At 44.1% G+C, this 19572-nt stretch overlaps 1 protein-coding gene across 2 annotated transcripts in view; it reads left to right on the plus strand.

Moving 5' to 3' along the window:
• The window catches only part of PLCB1 (phospholipase C beta 1), an 839164-nt gene that overhangs the window by 702841 nt on the left and 116751 nt on the right, over window positions 1–19572 (plus strand). For both annotated transcript variants that reach the window (XM_075563986.1, XM_075563987.1), the window contains exon 28: window positions 19406–19482. In XM_075563986.1, coding sequence (XP_075420101.1) covers window positions 19406–19482 — 77 coding nt within the window. The remainder of the gene's footprint in view (window positions 1–19405; window positions 19483–19572) is intronic.

The following is a 19572-nucleotide window of genomic DNA, read 5'->3' on the forward strand; positions in this document are numbered from 1 at the left end:
GGGGTAAGGTCATTTCCTTGATGCTGAGTGTGGTAGGGGGAAGCAGCCTTGATTTCAGATGGTTAGCTTTGCATGGGATGAAGCTATTGGTCCAACAAATAGCTTCCACCTCTCTGTGGCACCTCACCCTGTATCCACTCCCAGTGAGTGACCCTAGAGAACAGAGAACTGCCCTTGACCTTGGGAAGGCTGTGCCCTTGGTAGAAGCAGATGACCTCATCTTTCCGCCATGTTAGCAGCCGAGCTCTTGGTGACTGCGATATCGGAGGCTTCATCATATCCACCTACCCACTGCCCTTGAGTCGATTCAAGTCAGAGCAAGCCTGTAGCACAGAGGAGAGCTTCCTCTGTCAAGTTCAAAGGCTAAATCCTTATGGGAGCAGACAGCCTCGTCTTTCGGCAGCCCAGTGTGTAACCCTTTTCACCTCCAAGGCTGTCTCCACCATGACTATAGCTGAGGATCCTGATCTGCCTGCCGGCTCCCCGCAGCCAGGTCTGTTTGCTGCCAGCTTACTCTTGCTACTCAGAGCAGGGCAGACGTGCAGGGCTTTGGCATATTCAGTAGGCAAACCTCAAGTATACTAACTGGACCTGGTGGTTCAGTCCTGCATCTTCCTCAGCCCTCTGGGGTGCCTCTGAAAGGCATGTTGAGTACTTTCTTAGAGACGTGCCTGGTGCAATTCACCTTCGGGGTGCCACAGGAGTAATTGGCTTGACAACGTTTCTTTCTTGGTTTTCTCTCCTTCCTGGTCTTACTTCTTCACTCCCCTGCCAGTGTTTCCTGGGATGGGTTCCGAAATGAGCTACTTGTACTCGAAGCCTGGCAGATGGGGCCCCAGGGACTGGCCCATTTGTAATGGTTGCTCTCAACATATGCTACAATAGTAAAATTGGACAAAGGCAAAGCAAATCAGACCCAAAAGTCACCGGAATTTTACTCTGTGTTTTAGAAGGACCATTTATAAATTGGAAATGATTACGTTTATATGCTATAGGCTAGAGGCAATGAGAGGTATTAAAATGCCAATTTATAAAAATCTTCATCGTAGAGAACTTTTTCTATTTACTCCTCCATCTCCAAAATTTTCCCCAGAACATTCTGAAAGAGGTCGTCCTTTTCCATGATAAGCGTGTTTTGTAAAAGCCCCCTGCTCATTGGGCTTCCTGTGGTAGGGCAACCTCAGGGTGCTCTATCTGAGGAGATCAAAGAGATGGGATTCTGGTGGCCAGTAACCTCTTGGGGTGTCATAGGCCTCTGTGTTTTACTTGGAGTGAAGTGGCAGCTGTCAGAGCACTTAGAGCAGAGGACTGACATGATCTGAAGTTATTTCTATAAGAATAGCTCTGTTACTGTGCTATCCAATAAATTAGTGTTGGCCCTGAAAATGAAAATCCCAAAGCACAGTTCAATCAAATAGCCCAGGGAAGTAAGGAGCCATCGTGTCGTCCGACATGACTGCTGCTCACTGACAAGGTAAATATCACTTTGATGTGCAGCCCACTGAGCCAGCATCATGGGGAGTGTGGATAGAGCTCCGAATCCTGGGAAAGACCGCATTCCCCAAGGAAAGAAACTCAAAGGAGATTCCTGCAAAAAGAATTCAGAACACAGATGAAAACAGAATCCCAGCCATCCCAGAAAGGCCTCCTGGGTAAAAGAGGACGAGGGCTGGGAAAGGAATATGGAAATGAGAGGGAGTTCCAACCACCCAGTGTCGCAGGAAGGACACCTGGGTGCCATATGGAATCACAACGGAGGAGGAAAGGTGCTTTACAACTTCTCTCGGAGAAAAGGTTGGCTGCAGACTGGGCAAGACCAAGCTGAGCCATGAGGATCTCAGTTGAGGAAGTTTTGGGAGCAGGGGTGATGGTAGTCCTACTGGAGGTGGCAATCCCCCAGTAAGTCTTTCAACTCCCTTCTCCCTAAGAGGGAACGAAGTTTTAATAAGTTTTGGATAGTTTTCAGGAAAACATAAATTCATGTTGAAGTCATGATCTCTATAGAGGTTGCTGATTTCAATTCAATAAGTCCCCAGTGCCCTTTGAACACACCTACATGAACCTAAGTTAAGCAAGCTGAAGTCCAAATGCCTTGGTTTGGGAAGCACAAAAGATATATTTTCTGGCCCTGGGGAGCTATAATTTTAAAACTGACCTGATGGCAGTTAACAACAGAAATACCATAATTAAAAATGCATGCTGTTTGCCGAGACATATATCAGGGAATCACGATGAGTGCTCATGGAAGCATCCATCAGGACACATTGTGTTGGGCAACTCTGCTGCACCAGACTTCTTTCAAGTGTTGACGAGCAAGGATGTCACTTTAGGACTCAGGTGCACCTGACCCAAGCTAGGGTATTTTAATTGCCTCCTATGCATGTGAGAGTTGGACGTGGGTTAAGAAAGGCCTAAGGAGAATCAATGCCTTTGAATTGGGGTGCTGGTGGAAAACATTGGCAGTTCCGTGGTTTGCCAGAAGAACAGATTGGCCCTGGAACAAGTACAGCCAGTATGCTCCTTAGATGCAAAGGTAGTGAGACTTTGTCTTGTGTACTTTGAACATGTTACCATGAGAGACCAGTCCCTTTAAAGGGCGTCATGTTGGATAGAGTTGAAGGCCAGCAACAGAGAGGAAGGAAGAAGACCTTCATGAGCTGCATTGACACAGTGGCTGCAGCAATGGGCTCAAGCACAGGAACAAGAGTGAGGATGGCGCAGGAGTAGCAGGGTTTTGTTCTATTGCCGCTAGGGTCCCCGTGAGGGGAGCCGACTTGATGGCACCCAACAATAGCAACAACATCATTGAAAACACACGCTTCTTGCCGAGGCATACGGAACCCGTGCATCTGATCAACCCCGTTTGTAATAACAAGAAATTGTTTAGCCAGGAAGTTTTGTAACTGAAAGACATCACTTATCTCTATGCTTGTAATTCTGAATTGTAATCAGGACTCTATAGTCAAATGAGACAAACAGACTGTCATTAAAAAGGGAATAGGCTCCAAGCCAGAAGGGTTATTTGGATGATGGGAGAAATCAGACAGAAGATACTCCATCTTCCCAAAATTGCTTTGAGGATTAAATGGAAACACGCTTTGCTTAAGGATCATGCATTTCAAATGATGGTGCCCATAATTCCAGGATCAGGAAAGGAACCATAGCATCTATGAACTCCCTATCAAGAATTTATTGAAAACCACATATTTGCAAAATATTCTGATAGACCCTGGGTCAGACTCGGTCTGACTGGGCCACCACACTCAGAGATCAACAAATGGTTACATTATCACTTGATGAATTCGGAAAGAAAGAACGTAGTAAAAGAAAGTAGGAGATAACAGATTTGGGAACAGTTTACTTTATTCTACATCGATAAAGTCAACAGAATACCCTCTTGGAAATTGATTGTATTCCCCTAATATAGTAGATCCCTGGTACTTGGCCACATCAGTACTCAACCGCATCGGTACTTGACATAATCAGATTTTGACTTGAAATGTCTAGAAAATTTTACATCAGAGCTCAAACTAAATATCGGAATCCGACCCAACACACTGTGATTTTTGTCAACAAAAGTAGTTCATATTTCGGTCACTCAGCATTGGTGTTGTTAGTGGGGGTGGTTTAAACCTTTTCAGTTGTGTTCCAAGCATTTTGCTTTAATTTCCTTAGGTTTTGTGACTTTCTGTACTGTTTTTAGATTAAAAAAACATGGGTCCTAAGAAAGAATTTTTTGAAAAAAATCATCCTGGTAAGGAACTGGTTAACCGTGTTATTGATATTGATGATAATTTAGTAAACACTTTTAGAAAACAGTTAAGGAAATACCAACAGCACACCACATTAGACAGATTTTTTTTTTAAGAGAAAGCCAGCCAGATACTAGTGAAAAAAGGCAAAGAAGGAGGAAAAAAAAAACTCCTAAAAAGCAGCTACCAGTTCATTTTGTGGAAGGGGTTTCCCCCTCCAAACAATGACTCTCTCACCATATCTCCTCTCCACATTCATATCCCCAGATCCATATCCTCATCAATCTCAAGGTAGGGGCCATCTTGTAGTTGTTAAAAACTTTTTAAATGTTGTGTTTCTTATTTAAATTATTTTAGCTCTGAACTTAGTTACTTTGAAATTTCTGTGTAATATTTTGTATAAAAAGGCCACATGGAAAAAGCCCACTAGCCTGTTTGATCACGAAGTGCTGAAGAGATCTGTTATCAGGCATCAAAGAGCAAAATATCATATCTATTGTGTGCTCACTTCCCCAATACGTCACTAAAGACAAATAGGTGCATAACCAAATGTGGTGAAGAAAGCTGATGGTGCCCGGCTATAAAAAGATATAGCGTCTGGGGTCTTAAAGGATTGAAAGTAAACAAGCGGCCATCTAGCTTGGAAGCAACAAAGCCCACATGGAAGAAGCACACCAGCCTGTGTGATCACGAGGTGTCAAAGGGATGAGGTATCAGGCATCATCCAAACAAAAATCATGTAATTGTGGATGAGTGGGGCAGTGTGGAGTTGAGATCTAAAGCCCGCCTGTAGGTAATTGGACATACCCTATGGAAGAGTCTCGGGGAGGAGATGAGCCGGTCAGGGTGCAGGGTAGCAATGATGAAACATACAACTTTTCTCTAGTTCCTAAATGCTTCCTCCCCACCCACTATCATGATCCCAATTCTATCTTACAAATTTGGCTAGACCAGAGGATGTACATTGGTACAGATAGGAACTGGAAACATAGGGAATCCAAGATGGATGATCCCTTCAGGACCAGTGATTACAAGGATCTATATATAACCTCCTCCCTGGGGGATGGACAACAGAAAAGTGGGTGAAGGGAGATGTCAGACAGTGCAAGATATGACAAAATAAAAATTTATAAATTATCAAGGGTTCATGAGGGAGGGAGGAGCAGGGAAGGAGAGGGAAAAAATGAGCTGATGCCAAGGGCTTAAGTGGAGAGCAAATGTTTTGAGAATGATGAGAGCAATGGATGTATAAATGTGGTTTACACAATTGATGTATGTATGGATTGTGATGAGTTGTATGAGTCCCCAATGAAATGATTTTTAAAAAGGCAAGGTTAGGGTCAAAACTTGGTGATAGAGAACAGATGAATCTGTTTTCAATTACTTCTGGGAAAAATTGATTCAGAACTCTTCTGCATCGCGTCTTGATGCTCCTTCTAGAAGGAATTAGGGTCAGGGCCCAGGCTTCTACTGTAGATAGAAAATACACAGCAAGCTTCTAATGCTCTCTAGCTCTGAAGAATTTTTTATACCCATCCAAACAAGGAGCTGCGCAGACTGGTGTCTCAAATGGATCTACAGCCTGGCTACTACAAGCATGGCCTTGCGATCTGCAGCAGCAGGACCGCCCGCATCTAGTTGGAGGTGCAGAGTCAGGCATCACCCCAATCTGCCTTGTAAAGTGCCACCAGGACGCCTAATAGGTTTTGACTTTTGGAGTGACTAGAAAATTATGGAATTTCTTCAGGGAGGCTCCACTAAGGACCAGCCTTAGTGTTTAACCCTCGCATTACGTTAAAGGCCTTCTAAGCAGGGAGTTGAGGGTGATGCTGGGGGGGGCGGGGCACTTATCACACACAGCAAGGACGGCCTCACCACTCTGTCTCCTTCCTCCAGTGAGTGACTTCAAAACAGATTTGCTTTTTGTCTCTCGCCCTCACCATACTCTTTTTTTGCCATCATCATTATTTTTGTTTCACACGCTTTCCTTTATCATCTTTAGAGCTTTGTTTTGCGTTTCATTCTATTTTATTTGTCTCCTCTTTTCCACATTTTAAATCTCCCATATATCTAACCTTCTTTCTTTTTCTTTCTTTCTTTCTTTCTTTCTTCCTTCCTTCCTTCCTTCCTTCCTTCCTTCCTTCCTTTTTCTTTGTTCATAACTGTCTTACTATTTCTGATCCTTCCTATGGTTTCCTCCAGTCTGTCCCCTCAGCAGTCCTGTCCCTGCGGAGCGCCAGACCAACGTTACTCAAAACTCACTGCCAGCGAGTGGATTCCAACCCCTGGTGACCCTATAGAAGAGGATAGAACTGCCCAGTGCGTTTCCAAGACAGTAACGCTTTACAGGAGTAGAAAGCCTCCTCTTTCCCCTTCAGAGCAGCTGGTGGCTTCAAGCAGCCAACCTTGCACATAGCAGCCGACTGCGTAGCCACGGAGCCGCCATTAGTACCCACCAACCTTAGCGTGTCGATTCAGTGTCCGCCCTGGGGCAGTGGAAAGTCCTGTCCCAGAACGAACGCCCCGAGTGTAAGTAAGCACTGACAAGCTGTGAATGAAAGGACTCATTGATTTGTGAGCGGGGTCAAAGGTCCTCTTTCCAAGCCATTGCTTCCCCTCTGAACTGCAGTTTTCTCATCTTGGTAATGGAAACGTGACCCCTCACTCACCTCACGGAGCTATAAGAAGGAATGAGATCATGTACATCAGCCACGATTTTTTTTTCATGAAAGCGTTCTCTTTAAAAACATTTTTAAGCTAAAAGTGTTTTAGGTTGGGATGCTTGATTTCAAATATATATGTGTGTTAAATTTTTGATAGCCTGCTCATGCTACTGCAGCCGCGGGAAGCAAATAAGGTTTCTTTTGATGATTTCTCTCAAACAGCAATTGCTGTATCAACCCATCCAGAAGCCACCTGTGAATGTTTGCCTTTGCAAAGCAGCCTGGCTGGAGCATTAGTGCCCAGAGTAACTGGAATGTCAGAAAGGACTTCCACCATTACTTTACGTCAGTGCTTCCCAGAGTAGGCGGTACCACCGCTAGGGCTGGAACAACCCAGAGAGACTGCAAAAGCAGACACTTCACACTTTATCCTGGATTATGGGCTGTGGCACAAAGGCTTTTAATTGCCAGGGGGATGCTGAGTAATTGTGTGTGCGTGCGTGTGTGTGTGTGTGATGTAGGCCAAATAAATTTGGGAACCTAGGGTTTGTATCACGCTACCTGTCTTCCTCTAATATTTTGCTGTTAACGTAAGACCATTTTCTTGAGACATAAATCACCTGACCGTCCAGAAGGTCTATATTCTTCATCAAATAAGATACAACAAAGACAACAAAATGAATAGTAAAATATTATTAACAATGTGTTCACAATCCCAGATCATTCCTGAAACCCTAATGCAGTTGTTGATATTGTTGCTTTTTCTTTTACACATGCGCGCACGTACACACACACACACGCACACACACAGATTCACTCACTCACAAAGACCCAACCGAAATACTGTTCTATTTGCATTTTCTATTCCACGGTATGTCATGAATAGTTTTTCTATTTTGTTTTTTATTTTAGTAATTTGTGCTTTTAATGACAATGAATTATTTCATTGTATGAATGTTACTATTTATTCAGTTCCCTGTTGATGGTATTTTACATAGTTTCCTTTCTCTGTTTCTGTTGATTTTTTTTTAAAAGAATGCCGTGGAAAGCAGGATCTTGCCAGTGTATTCACAACCACATTAAATTTTTTGCTTTTCGTTTTGTCAGCGTGAATGGCTAGCAAATGGTTAGTTTTCATCTTAAATTAGTTATTGGACACCTTCTACTCCGCACAGTGATGGAGTTCCTCAAGGAGGGTCCGACTTGCAGGCCAATGGAAGTAAGGGCACAGATTGTGAATCAGGCTTATTTACTAAGAGTATGCCCCTCTTTAGCAATTAGCTTGCCAATTGCCTAAGTCATTAAGTTCTGTGGATGTCTGTTTCCTCATTTCTAAAGCAAAACATTCTCGGGAGAATTCTCTGAAAGGATCCCTTTGCTTGTAATGCTCTTTTCCCTCCAGTTACAGACGCACTGAGCCAACTCTCAGGGGCACGACCATCATAATGAGGGGTTCACAGACCACTGTAATCTCTGTCCATAAGTTGTACACCCATGAAGCGTTGAGTAGGCAAGAGTGTGGGATAGCGCTGAGGGTCAATCAAAAAGTGTTACTACAAAGCCTAGAAACTTCCATCAAACATAAAATATAAAATCTGTGAAGCTCTTGTTTCACACACATCTGCCATCTCAGAAGGTGCTGCTTTCATCTCTCTAAACCTTCCCCCAAAGAATTCTGTCTGCCCTCTGCAATGCAGACCATCCCATCGTCACAAATCATGTCTCTTTCCATGTACTCTGAGTTTGGGGAACAGAAATGAGTCTGAAGGGATGCAGTAAGGACTCAAGGAAAGTCTCATAGAATAAACACATGCATTGTTGTGATGGAAAAGAAGCTTCAGTGAAACTCGCATGACTTTTACTCACCAGTGTAGTTTTCAGTTTTCTTCAAAATTCTTTCCTAGTAAGTCCCTGCGATAGTCCTATGTTCTTTGAGATTAATATAAAAATTTTAAATGGTCTATATAGCTTTAAAAATTGACCTATCTGCCTTTAACTGGTCCAGGAGATCCCCCAAGGAGCCACTGTTATGATTGGAGCTTGTTTTTTAAGGTCCCCTAACAAGAAAAACACAAACGTTTTACTGATAGAGTTTGTCTGCAGCCATCCACCCATCACAGGGACATGCTCGACCATGACCAAGAGAGTAGCTACTGAGGATGCTTCTGGACACCTAATCCCTCAGGGAATTTGATTTCTTGGTGTGGAAGTTTATGGTCCTGATTTCATGGGACAGTTCAGTGAATTGGCCTCCTAGCGGTTGAGCACCTCTTTCTATGTCCCTGCTTATTTCTTAGTGCCTGGGTCCTAAAAGCAGCCACCGAAGGCATTGCCATTATCCTATGTTCACCTGGAACAACAAAGAAAGCCAGGGGACAGGATGACTAATGAGCTTCATGAACGGCTGCCTCCTTTGCTCTGAGACCAGAGCTGTATAATGTCTGGCTACCATACAGAACCTTTTGCTCCAAGATTCCATAGAAGAAGTGGGTCAAGAAGAGCGAGATACAGAACAGAATTTCAAATTCTCATGGACAGAGACTGTCAGGAGCCATGCCCTGGGGGATTGTTGGATTGAAACTAGTGCCCTGACATGATGCCTAAATGTACAACCAACATAGTCCCTGAAGTCTTTTAAAAATCGAACAATCATTCAGCTTAACTAGTAAGAAAGAAAGAAAGAAAAGCGCGCTTTAGCATTACGTTCTTTGAAGAACTATCTCTGAAATGACACGGCCAACAGCAAGTTGGCAGAGGAGGCTGGCACCTCTGAGGACAGTGAGTTTATGCTGATGAGGGAGCACGGACGCAGAAAAGGAGGAGGAGAACGGCTGCCCAGTGGGCAGAGTGTAATCAGAGTCACTGCGTGGTGCCTGGAGACACTGCTGAATCGGTGTATATGCTGTATGTCTGTGCACACATACATCCCAACAACAGCATAATTATAAAACTCCAGATAAAATGATCATTTGGGCTTTCAACTCAAATCAAAAGACGCATGTGTTCACTATATACTTTCTTCCTATATATTCACGGTGCTTCTTAGGGACTGTTTAGAAAAAAGTGAAGGAAATGTCAGTAAGCACAGCCATCCCCCAAGGCGCAACAAAACTCTGTGTGAACCGTTTTCAATGAACCGTCTGTCTCTCGTGAAAGTAAGGTCACTATGGGTCTGAATCCACTCACTGGCTGTGAGTTTTTTGTTTTATTTGGGGTTTTCTTTTTACAATTACATGGACATGATTCTTTATTTTTTATTATTCTTAGGATTTTTAAACTCATCATGAAATTCTAAAAACACAGAATCACAGAGTAATATAACTTCAACTTACATTTAAAAAGGACTTTAGAGGTAATTACAGCACACTAAAGGACCCTGGTAACTCTATAGAGTAGGCATGGGATTGCTGACCACAAAGTCTGGAGTTCAAGCGCATCCACCTGGCCAGGGGAGCAACACGAGACTGTAAAATTCCATACAGACGTACAGTCTCGAAACCCTTCCGTGGGCTGCTGGGCGTCAGCATCAACTCCACGGCAGTGGCGAGGATGCTGCACCAACGAGGACCAGGGCCCAGGCGATGGAGAAGGGAAACCCCAAGCTTCACCTAAGCAGATGCCGCTTAAGCTAGATTCTTTTTACCAATGTACTGGTTTGTTGTTTTTTTTTTTTTTTTTTAACATTTTTTAAACTTTAAAATATGTCTAGTAGATCTGTCATAAAGAAATGTCATATTTGACTAAAATATCACACCCCTGCTCCGTTTGTTTGCCAACTGCACCCTCCCCGCATGAGACATTCCTACAAACCCACTCTGCTAAAGTCTTACATCCCCATGTGAAAAGAACACGCCTCGGCAGACCTTATAGAAATGCCCCATGCCGGAAGGACGGCTTCGCCGGCACACAAGTGCAAGAAGTGCGTCTTTTTGTGTAAAAACATAGTACCAGAAATTGCATTCAAGGGAGTGCCTGTTACAGTCACCACTTACCTCTCCCAGAAAGCTAAAACGCTGGCATTTACCTTGGCATAACTTAAAGGTAAACAATTATTTGGAATGCTACAAGTTGGATCTACTTGTTCGTATCGGCTAAGCCTCTCCATCAGATTTCACTTTCCTCCATTCCTTTCTTTGTCCGTTGCCTTGGTTGGATAATGCTGCGGACATAACCACGAGTGGGTGACTTTTAACGAGCAGAAATGTCTTTCCTCGCAGTTCAGGAAGCTAGAGATCCAGAATCAGGGCATGGACTCTAGGGGAAAGCTTTCTCTTACTGTTGGCTCTGGGGAGAGGTCCCTGTCTCTTCAGCTTGCTCCTTGGCTCCTTGGTGATCTTCACGTGGAAAGGCATCTATCACACCCTCACCTGCTCCTTTTATATCTCAGAAGAGTTACCTAAAGCACATCCTACACTTACACTGATCCATTAACATAACATAAAAAGGAGTATAATCATGGGTTGGGATTTAAAACACACATTTTTTGAGGAACATATTTCAATTCATAATACGCAGCAAAGGAGAAAAATATCTCATGGATAATCTAAACATTTAGAATCAAATGAAAAACAGCAAGCAAACAAACTGCCTCTGAGTCAATTATTGCTCATAGAGACCCCGTGTGATAGGGTAGAGATGCCCCTGTGGTTTTCTGAGGTTGTGAATTTTTATGGGAGTAGAAAGCCTTGGGTTTCTCCCATGCAGTGGCTGATGGCTTCAACCTGCTGACCTTGTGGTTTGAAGCCCACCGTGCAACCCACTACGCCACCCGCTAGGGCTCCTCTAGAATCAAGTAAACAGCTGTAAATTCTATAAACTAGGTATGGAATTTAAAATTAAACAATTCTTAAGTATTCTAGAATAGCTTGGTGAATAATAAGATAGTTGCCCATTTATCACCGCCAACAGGTCAATTCTGACTCAGAATGATCCTATAGGACTAGGTAGAACTGCCCCTTTGGGTTTAAGAAACTTTACACTTTTATGGAAGTAGACCATTGCATGTCACTCTCACAGACTGATTGATGGGTTCAAACCTATGGCTTTGCACTTAGCAGCTCAGTGGGAAGCCTACTCCACACCAGGGCTTCTGGCTACCCTTTCAGTCTATAACCTCTCTTCTACAGATGCTCAATGAATATGAGGGGCTTAAACACTTCATTGGTAAATTCCATCATCTTTTAACTCCATTTTTCGCAAATGTTCTGAAGATACCTCATATTAGGTGAACAAGTGAATATTTGCCTATTTGAATGAAGAAGGTAGACCCCAGTAGAAACAGACTGCTTTGAAATTACTAGTAATTTGTTTATTCTGTAGATCACAACTTGGTTCAAGAGCATCATAAATTCATTCTCTGTAGAAGACTAATCATTTTAGTAAAGACCTAGAGTGTATACTTTCATGAGCAGAAAAGAAAGAAATGTCTCCAGCTATTAATAAAAGGGGACGGAAGATGAGTTATGCCTAAAGGTTGGTCTTTCTACCCTTGGCTTCCTGCACATTTCCTGGACCTGTGCGTCTTAGAAGAGACTCCAGTTTCCGTCTAGGTAGCTCTTATCGCTTTTGAGTTAGAGTTAAGGAATTATTACCTTAAGAAACCATTTTTCTCAGCCTCCTCAAATAGCAAAACCAAGTGAAACTTAGCATGGAATTGTGAACAAACAGGAAATTATACTTCGCAGAGATTTCTCTTTTCACTACTTAAAAAGTTTTGAACATTTAACTTGGAAATTTGGCATAAGTAGTACACAAACAGAATAATTTAGATGTATTTATTACTTTGGACCAGAAAAAAATCCTATTGAAAGTTAAATTCTGTTTACTGCAGTTGAGTTTGCCATGTACCCACCAGGTTTATTTCCTAGGAATTCTAAACAGCTTTTCTTTTAGGCTACATTTAATAGACAGTTTACTCCCAGGGAGGTTTGCGGCTAATACTATGATTGAATGACTCTTTTATGAGAGTTGACCTGCTATTGAAGAAACTAAAAGTGAGTCAGTTTACCTTCAGGTAAAAGCGAAAAAGCACTTAAACTTTTGTTCAAGGTGGTAAGGGAATAGCTTTTCTGAGTCCTATTGTCACATCTCTTGTTACCAAACTCTTATTTAGGAGTTAAGCTGAGAAATCTTTCTATTTTTTTTTTCAGACCTTCTTGATTGCAAGGGACAGAAATTAATACCGGGAAAATACACAATTATATCACTTAGGAAATGATCAGTGTTCAATCCGTGGGAAGAGAAGACATTGAGATGAATTCTAGGGGGAAATGTACCTGTGACATTTACTAAGCCAATCTCTCCATTTCCCTCTCCCCCTTTCTTTCCCGCTCTTTCTCCTTTTTTCTGTGTATATTAGTATTATCCTCTCTAAATTTTATTTCTATTTCCAATGACACATTGGAGAAATCTTAAAGAAAGCCTTATTAGAATCACCATCAGTTTGACTGGTCACCAGGCTGTTAGAGATGTCAACCAGAAGTGAAGGAGGTACTGAGCTGAAGCCATTACAAGATTCAGAAACCAACTGGCTATGGCGCTTGCTGTGGGCACCATAAATTAAGGAAGAAAAATTTTGTGTTGAGTCTGGGTAGACATCCAGCATTCTGTCAAGAGGATAAAGCCATGATTCCTTAGGCAGTGCCATGATTTAATAGTGCACACCATTGGATTCACAGTATGGCACATTTGAGGGAAACAGATACTATATGAACTACTACTATTAAGTTGTTGAGACCTAAGCATTTAGTTCATGGAACTGTTAGGTATTTCTATTTACCTAGGGTTGTCCTGGAGAAACTACTGAAGTGCTAGGGGTTCTGATAAATTTAGGAATCTCTGGACAAAAAAAAGTGAAGTCCTGAGAAATGATCAATAACTTTAATAGCAAAAACATTTTTGTAACCTGAAAGCAAAGCCAGGTAAATATCAGTGGCTGGAGCAGCAAGGAGATGATGGAGTTGAAGACTGGGGGGTGGGGCACTAGGAGAGACAACAATTATTTTTCCATTTTAGAGATAGAAATGAAGACAATTCAAAGATAAGACAAGAACTCAGAGTGTGAAGAAGATCGTGTGTTTCTATGCAAAGGGAACTTCAGTTAATAGAAACACAAAGTTTAAAGGGAAAACGGCCCCAATTTCAAAGGTGAGAAAATAGTTTGGGGTAATGAGGAGAACACGGATAAAGGTTTGAAGCAGAAAAGAGTGAAGTACGCTTTCCCTAGATTGTATTCATTGCCTTCAACATACGATGATCCTTCTTAAAACTTTAATATGAACAAACAAATTTGCTGAGCCTTGTTAAGATGCAGATTCTGATTCAGGTAACCTGAGAAAATACCTGAATATTTGCATTTCCATTGTGCTCCTGGTCGTGCTTTTGTTGCTGTGTCTGTGGACTACACTTTGAGTAGGAACATCTGGTAAGGCGGGTTGTCAGCTCCAAGTTTCCAGAACACAGCTTGGTATGTTGGTAGGTCTCAATAGGACCATATTCATTTGTGACTGAATAGAATAACTTAGATAATTTGTCTGGCCTGGAAGAAAAAAAGGGGGGGGCTATTTCTAAGAAGAATAAAGCTTAATTTCAAATATTCTAGTTGGGGGTTGGAACCTGATCAAAGAGGAAGGTCAAGAGGAATCTGGAAGGAATGAGGTGCTGACAATTGTTCAAGTGCTGAAACTAAAACAAGATAAAAGTCAGAACTGAATGGGTTAAGGGGCTGTAAGATCCTTAGGGCTCCCATTCTCTTGGAGGCCTGTGTTGCCGAGGTGGACTGGAAGTGCAGCAGTAACTGTGAGTCCATTGCTGGTATCATCGAGAAACTGGTCTGGAACCAAGTGAGTAATAGAAACGAAGACATAGAAACAGAAGTAGGAATGTCAAGTTGAATTCACAAGAGTTGCTGGAAGACAGGAGGTGCCTGTAGAATGACGAGTGGGCGCACCAGACTCACTAAATCTGACAAAGCTTCCAAATAATCTAGGGAGATTTGTGGGCTATCGGCCCAACTCAGAGACGTGTAGAGTCCATAGGCATAAGGAGCATGACAGAAAAAGGACTGAGCAGAAATGTGGGTATCAAGTCACAGGCTTTATTGGGAAGCGCAGCCTGGCCGAGCTACCAGGAAGATGGAAAAGTAGTGCGGACACAAAGAAAGGCACCTGGGGGTGGAGGCTAGTGGGTGGGGTTGGGAGAGCATCCTGTGATTCCCTGATTGGCAAGTTTGAATAGAGGGTGTGACGTGGCCTATCCACTCATGGGAGGCTTTTGGAGACTGAGGGAACGCATGTGGAGGGTAGGAATGGAGAGAGTCTGTGAGCAAGAAATGTGGGGGGGGATGGAATGGCCAGGCATCGCTTTTACACTCAGCTGGACCCACCATTCCTACCTTTTGATAATAGGGAATAGGGTCCAAGGCTACGTCATCTGCAGCTGCTTCCTGCTGGACAAGGGCTGCGGAAGGCTTCTAGCTGTCCCAGCTCCGTAAGGTCCAGGGAGCACTTGAGGGGTTGGCACCCACCATGTAAGTTTGGTGAAGGCACAATGTGTTCCTATAAAAAACATTGAAAACACTGAAATAGACAAGGTCCTTTAGGTGTTGACGAGCTAAAGGATATTGAGAAACATTAGGAAATTTTGAGGGGTCTTTTAGTCTGATATAAACAGGTTGGCAAAGCAAAGTAACAGAGGGTGAGGTGACATCCCACAATCCTGGGTTCACTGGGTTCACTGGGTTCAGGGGGTAAAGGAAGGGAGTTGGTGAGGGGTGTCATCTGGTGTGACTTGTAAGGAAGCCACAAGTTTGGAGCCTGGGAAGCCCGGATGAATGAAAAGTTACTACTGTTTTCAATTTAGTAAGACTCCCTCTTCCCAATAGAGGGACGAGTGGGGTGACCTGAAACTGGTGTGAGAAGTGGACATTATAAAGGCTACAGAAGAGTGGCCGTGTAATGAAGGATGGTGAGACTATAGCTGAGAGCCCTACAATCGCGGGGGTGCTAAAGGCGTTTGTCCTGAATGCTCAGGGAATGTGGGATAAGTAGCCCCCTATCTAAAAGGAAAGAAACAGGCCTACCTCACACAATGGTCATTACCTTGGGCTCATAATAGGTGATCTCCATGGGGGCCATCAACCCTGGCCACCATCGATCCTCTATGGCCAAGCTTAGAAGCCGTGACAATGAGGCGTCTTGAGCTAGTTGCTCTGGAGGTGTTCTGGAAGAGACTAATCCTTCCCGCCCTCTGGCCGAAGGGGCAATTAAGTTACCCTCCTTATTTTCAATGCGAGCAAGGCTTCAGCAGGGGACAAGGATGGGGGCATGCCCAGTGTTCCATCTGGGAACATTTAAAGCAGGATCCAGGTGATTTACCTGTTTGTAGCTCAGTGTTTATTGGTCTGGATTCACCTGTTTGCTCTGTAGGGTGTTAGCCTGCATCTGATATTTAGCTTTGTCCCTTTGTCATTGATGTGATTTTTCCTGTTGTTTTCCGTTATTGGGAACCTTCAAGGCTGCATTGAGAAGGGCCATTGTGGAGTTTTCAGACCATCCTGCAGCTTTTTTAGCTTCCTCTGAATGTCAGGAGCTGACTTAGCTAAAGTGTGAATGAAGGAAAGTGGTGCCAGCTGGTGTTGCGGGATCAACCCTGGTGAGCTTATGGCAAACCTCGGAGAGGGGCGATAAGAACTGGGCAGAATTTTCTTTGGGTTCCTGAAGGGTTTCTCTCATCTTGTCAAAATTGACTGCTTTCTTAGTCATCTTTTGTAAGTCTTCAATGAGGTGCTTAACCATTTCATCTCGGAGAGTGAGGTCCTTAAGACTGAGTTGATAATTCCAGTGACGGTCTCCTTGGGGAACTGCATTGGAGCCTGGTCCAGTTTAGTCTGGTCCCAGGTATGAATTTCATTGCCTCTGTGCTGGGCTGCTACCCTGTCTTCAGGGGATAAAGCAGTTGTAAGAATAATATAAATATCAGGCCAGGTAAGGTCGTAAGACTCAGTGAGATATCTGAACTCATTAATATAAGTGTCCGGGTCAGAGAAAAGGGTCCCAGATGTATAGACCAGAAAGATAAAACGGTATATGGGACCCTGACAAGTCCCTCAGCCCCTGCAACCTCACAGAGAGGGAGGACAGGGCCAGGGTCTGAAGGTAGAATTATTGGATATATAAAAGAGGCTTTGTTCAGGGATGCACAGAGTGCAAATGGGTTTGGGTTAGAGGCAATGGTGGAAGAGAGTAGGGGGAGACTGTGTAGAAGTTGGCAGTGGTGGGAGGCAAATGGTGATGAAGAGGAAGGGGCCAGTGGTAGAGGAGATGGCAAGGCAGAGGAGGCAGTAGGAGGAGGCTCCTAAACATGAGACTGGAAGATTATAAGAAGGAGGGAGAGGAAAAAGCTGAAACAGCTAGAGCTGGGGGAGAAGGGATGGCAGGTACGAATGTGGGCAGAGGGGCATGGTCTTAAAGATCAAAAGAAGATTGATTGTCCAGGAGAGGTGGCTCTCCTGGTGGGGCAGTTTTCACACAGATGGGGTGAGAAGGAAGGCAGAAAAAGGCCTGTTCATAGGGAACTTCTAGAAATTTGCCTTTGTGTCTACAGAAACTCTCTGGGTCCCAGAGGGCTGTAAAATCAAGAGTGCCATCTTGTGGTCCTTTTGAGTTATTGTCTAATTCAGTGGTTCTCAACCTGTGGGTCACAATCCCTTTGAGGGCCCAAGGACCCTTTCACAGGGGTTGCCCGATTCATAACAGTAGCAAAATTAGTTATGAAGTAGCAACAAAAATAATTTTATAGTCGGGGGTCACCACAACATGAGGAACAGTATTAAAGGGTCTCCGCATTGGGAAAGTTGAGAACCACTGGTCTAATTTGTATTGAGGCCAAATCTGGTTACAAAGGAAAATTAGGCGTTTAGGCTTAATGACTGGGCTTAGACCAAGGTTTAAGATTAGCAAGTAGGCACTGCAGAGGCAAATTTTGGGGCAGCTTAAATTGGGTGCTTCCCAAGGTGGGGGGTGGGGGTGGTGAGTAAAATGTGAGCTCCAGAAGAGAAACAGGCTCAGGGAGCATGCTCAGTGAGTTGGTTAGACGCCATAACCTGTGTAAGGAAGAGAGCAGGAAGCAGACCAGGATGCTCTCCTCCAGTTCAGTGCAACCAGAGCTCCAGGGGCTTAGAGTTTTCCAACCTGGTACCAGGATTTTTGAAAGGCCATTGCATAGAGAGACAGTGGAGAACCAGAGAAAGAGAAACCCAGATAAGCATTGACTCAGAATCAGCCTGGGTGATTCTGGATTCAGAGTCTGTAAGGGCAAGCAGAGAAGGTCCCTAGATGGTACCTGTTCCAGTGGGTCTCGGGGAGGGGAGGTCGGGAGGCCAGTCAATCTAAGAGAAGGCCGCTGCCATCCTGGTGCTGCGCCCTCCTGGGATTCGACGTGGCCTGTGACATGCTAGGCAGGCTTTTAGCTTGAGGGAAAGTGTGTGTAGGGGTGGGTGAGAGTGGGTGAGGGGGGAATCTGTGAGCAAGACACATGGGAGGGAATGTTTGGGATGCCCAGGCGTCGTTTTACACTCCGCTGGACCCACCCTTACATATGAGAGACCTTTCCCCAAATGATTCTGGTCATCACAGTCAGAGACCCCAAAAAGCCCTCTGAAGGACTTAGGGTGGTGGAGGAGGAGCCAGTTCCTGAGAAACGCACAGGCCTTCACTTAGAGTAGAGGTATCGTTGGAGCCCCTGAGGAGATGGCCGGAGGCTTCCCACACTGGAATGATACAGCTCCACAGTTGCAGGGAGATGTCCCTGGAGAAGGACGTGTTCCTGGTAAAGTAGCAGAGCAGCGGGAGTGGGGGGGGGGGGAGAGGAAGGCTCTGCCCAAGATGGGTAGACGCAGTGGATACAGTGCTGGGCTGCAACCTGAAAGCATTGCGAGGATGGTGCGGACGGGCAGTGTTTCCTTCTGTGTTATGTGCGGCTGCTGTGAGTTGGCGTGGGCTTCACGGCACCTCACCACCACCACTACCACATCTGATAAAAGGCACTGCCAATCTGTAATTGTTGGTGATGATTTTAATTGTGAGGGTCATGATCAGGCCATCTCTTCTGAATGACGTAAAGGCTTTCTGTTGGCCAGCCCCACACTCATTAATGTTTGCTCAGAGTTCACCTACATCTTAGGTGAATGCTTTCATTTTCATATCAATTTTGAGTTCAGGTGGGTTCCTTATTGTAACTGTAAGAATTTCATCATTTCCAGCTCAAATTCTCTTCTATTAGAAAAAGGTTTTATAAAACTGCTTTTTTTAAAAATTGCAATAAAAGATAGCATGATATAGTGCAGAAGGCCAAGAGCAATCAGGGAACCCAGTTGTCTGGGTTTATGCTCAGTCTGCACAGCCTCGTAACTCATTTCCTTCGGATATAAAATCAGGAGAAAAGCACCAACATCACAGGGTCAGGGACCCAGAGGGCTGTACTCCACAGGGATTCCCAGGCTGTCCTTGGTTGGAAACAGATTACCGAGTCTGTCTTCAAAGGTACCCCGGGGTGGACTTGAACATGCAACCTTTCAGAAAGTGCTCCACCCAGGGACTCTGTTCTCAAAGACAGTAACCCTAATAACGTCCTTTACGACCAAGAAATTGTAGGTTCCAAAAAATGTAGGTCCCTTGCCCCAGATCACCATGTAAGAAGTCATGGTGATTGGAACCCGAGCCCACCAGGTCGTTTGCTTTTGCACTGAGCCAAGCTTCAGTAACCAGAATAGTTTAAAATGAATTCCCTGAAATTAAAATAGTATCATAAGCACGTAATATTAAACCCATGGGCTTAGAGACCATGCTGATTTCACGGCAATGGTAAGTGTCTGGCCATTGGAGCCATCTGTAATCATCATCAGTCATCGATACTCTCACTAGCAAGACGGTTGTTTGGGGAGGACGTGCTCTGTGATCAAGTAAACCAGCAAACTGGCCTGTCTTCCCTCAGCTCATCCAGAAGTTGACGGACGTGGCAGAGGAGTGTCAGAACAGCCAGTTGAAGAAGCTCAAAGAACTCTGTGAGAAGTAAGCCTTGGAAATGCCCCTTACAATGTCCTCGGTCTCATTGACTGAATGCAGATCACCCTTTGACTTGTCTCCTTCTCCCTCTTCCGT

The sequence above is a fragment of the Tenrec ecaudatus genome, chromosome 12 (genome assembly GCF_050624435.1).
Source record: "Tenrec ecaudatus isolate mTenEca1 chromosome 12, mTenEca1.hap1, whole genome shotgun sequence".
Classification (NCBI taxonomy): Eukaryota; Metazoa; Chordata; class Mammalia; order Afrosoricida; family Tenrecidae; genus Tenrec; species Tenrec ecaudatus.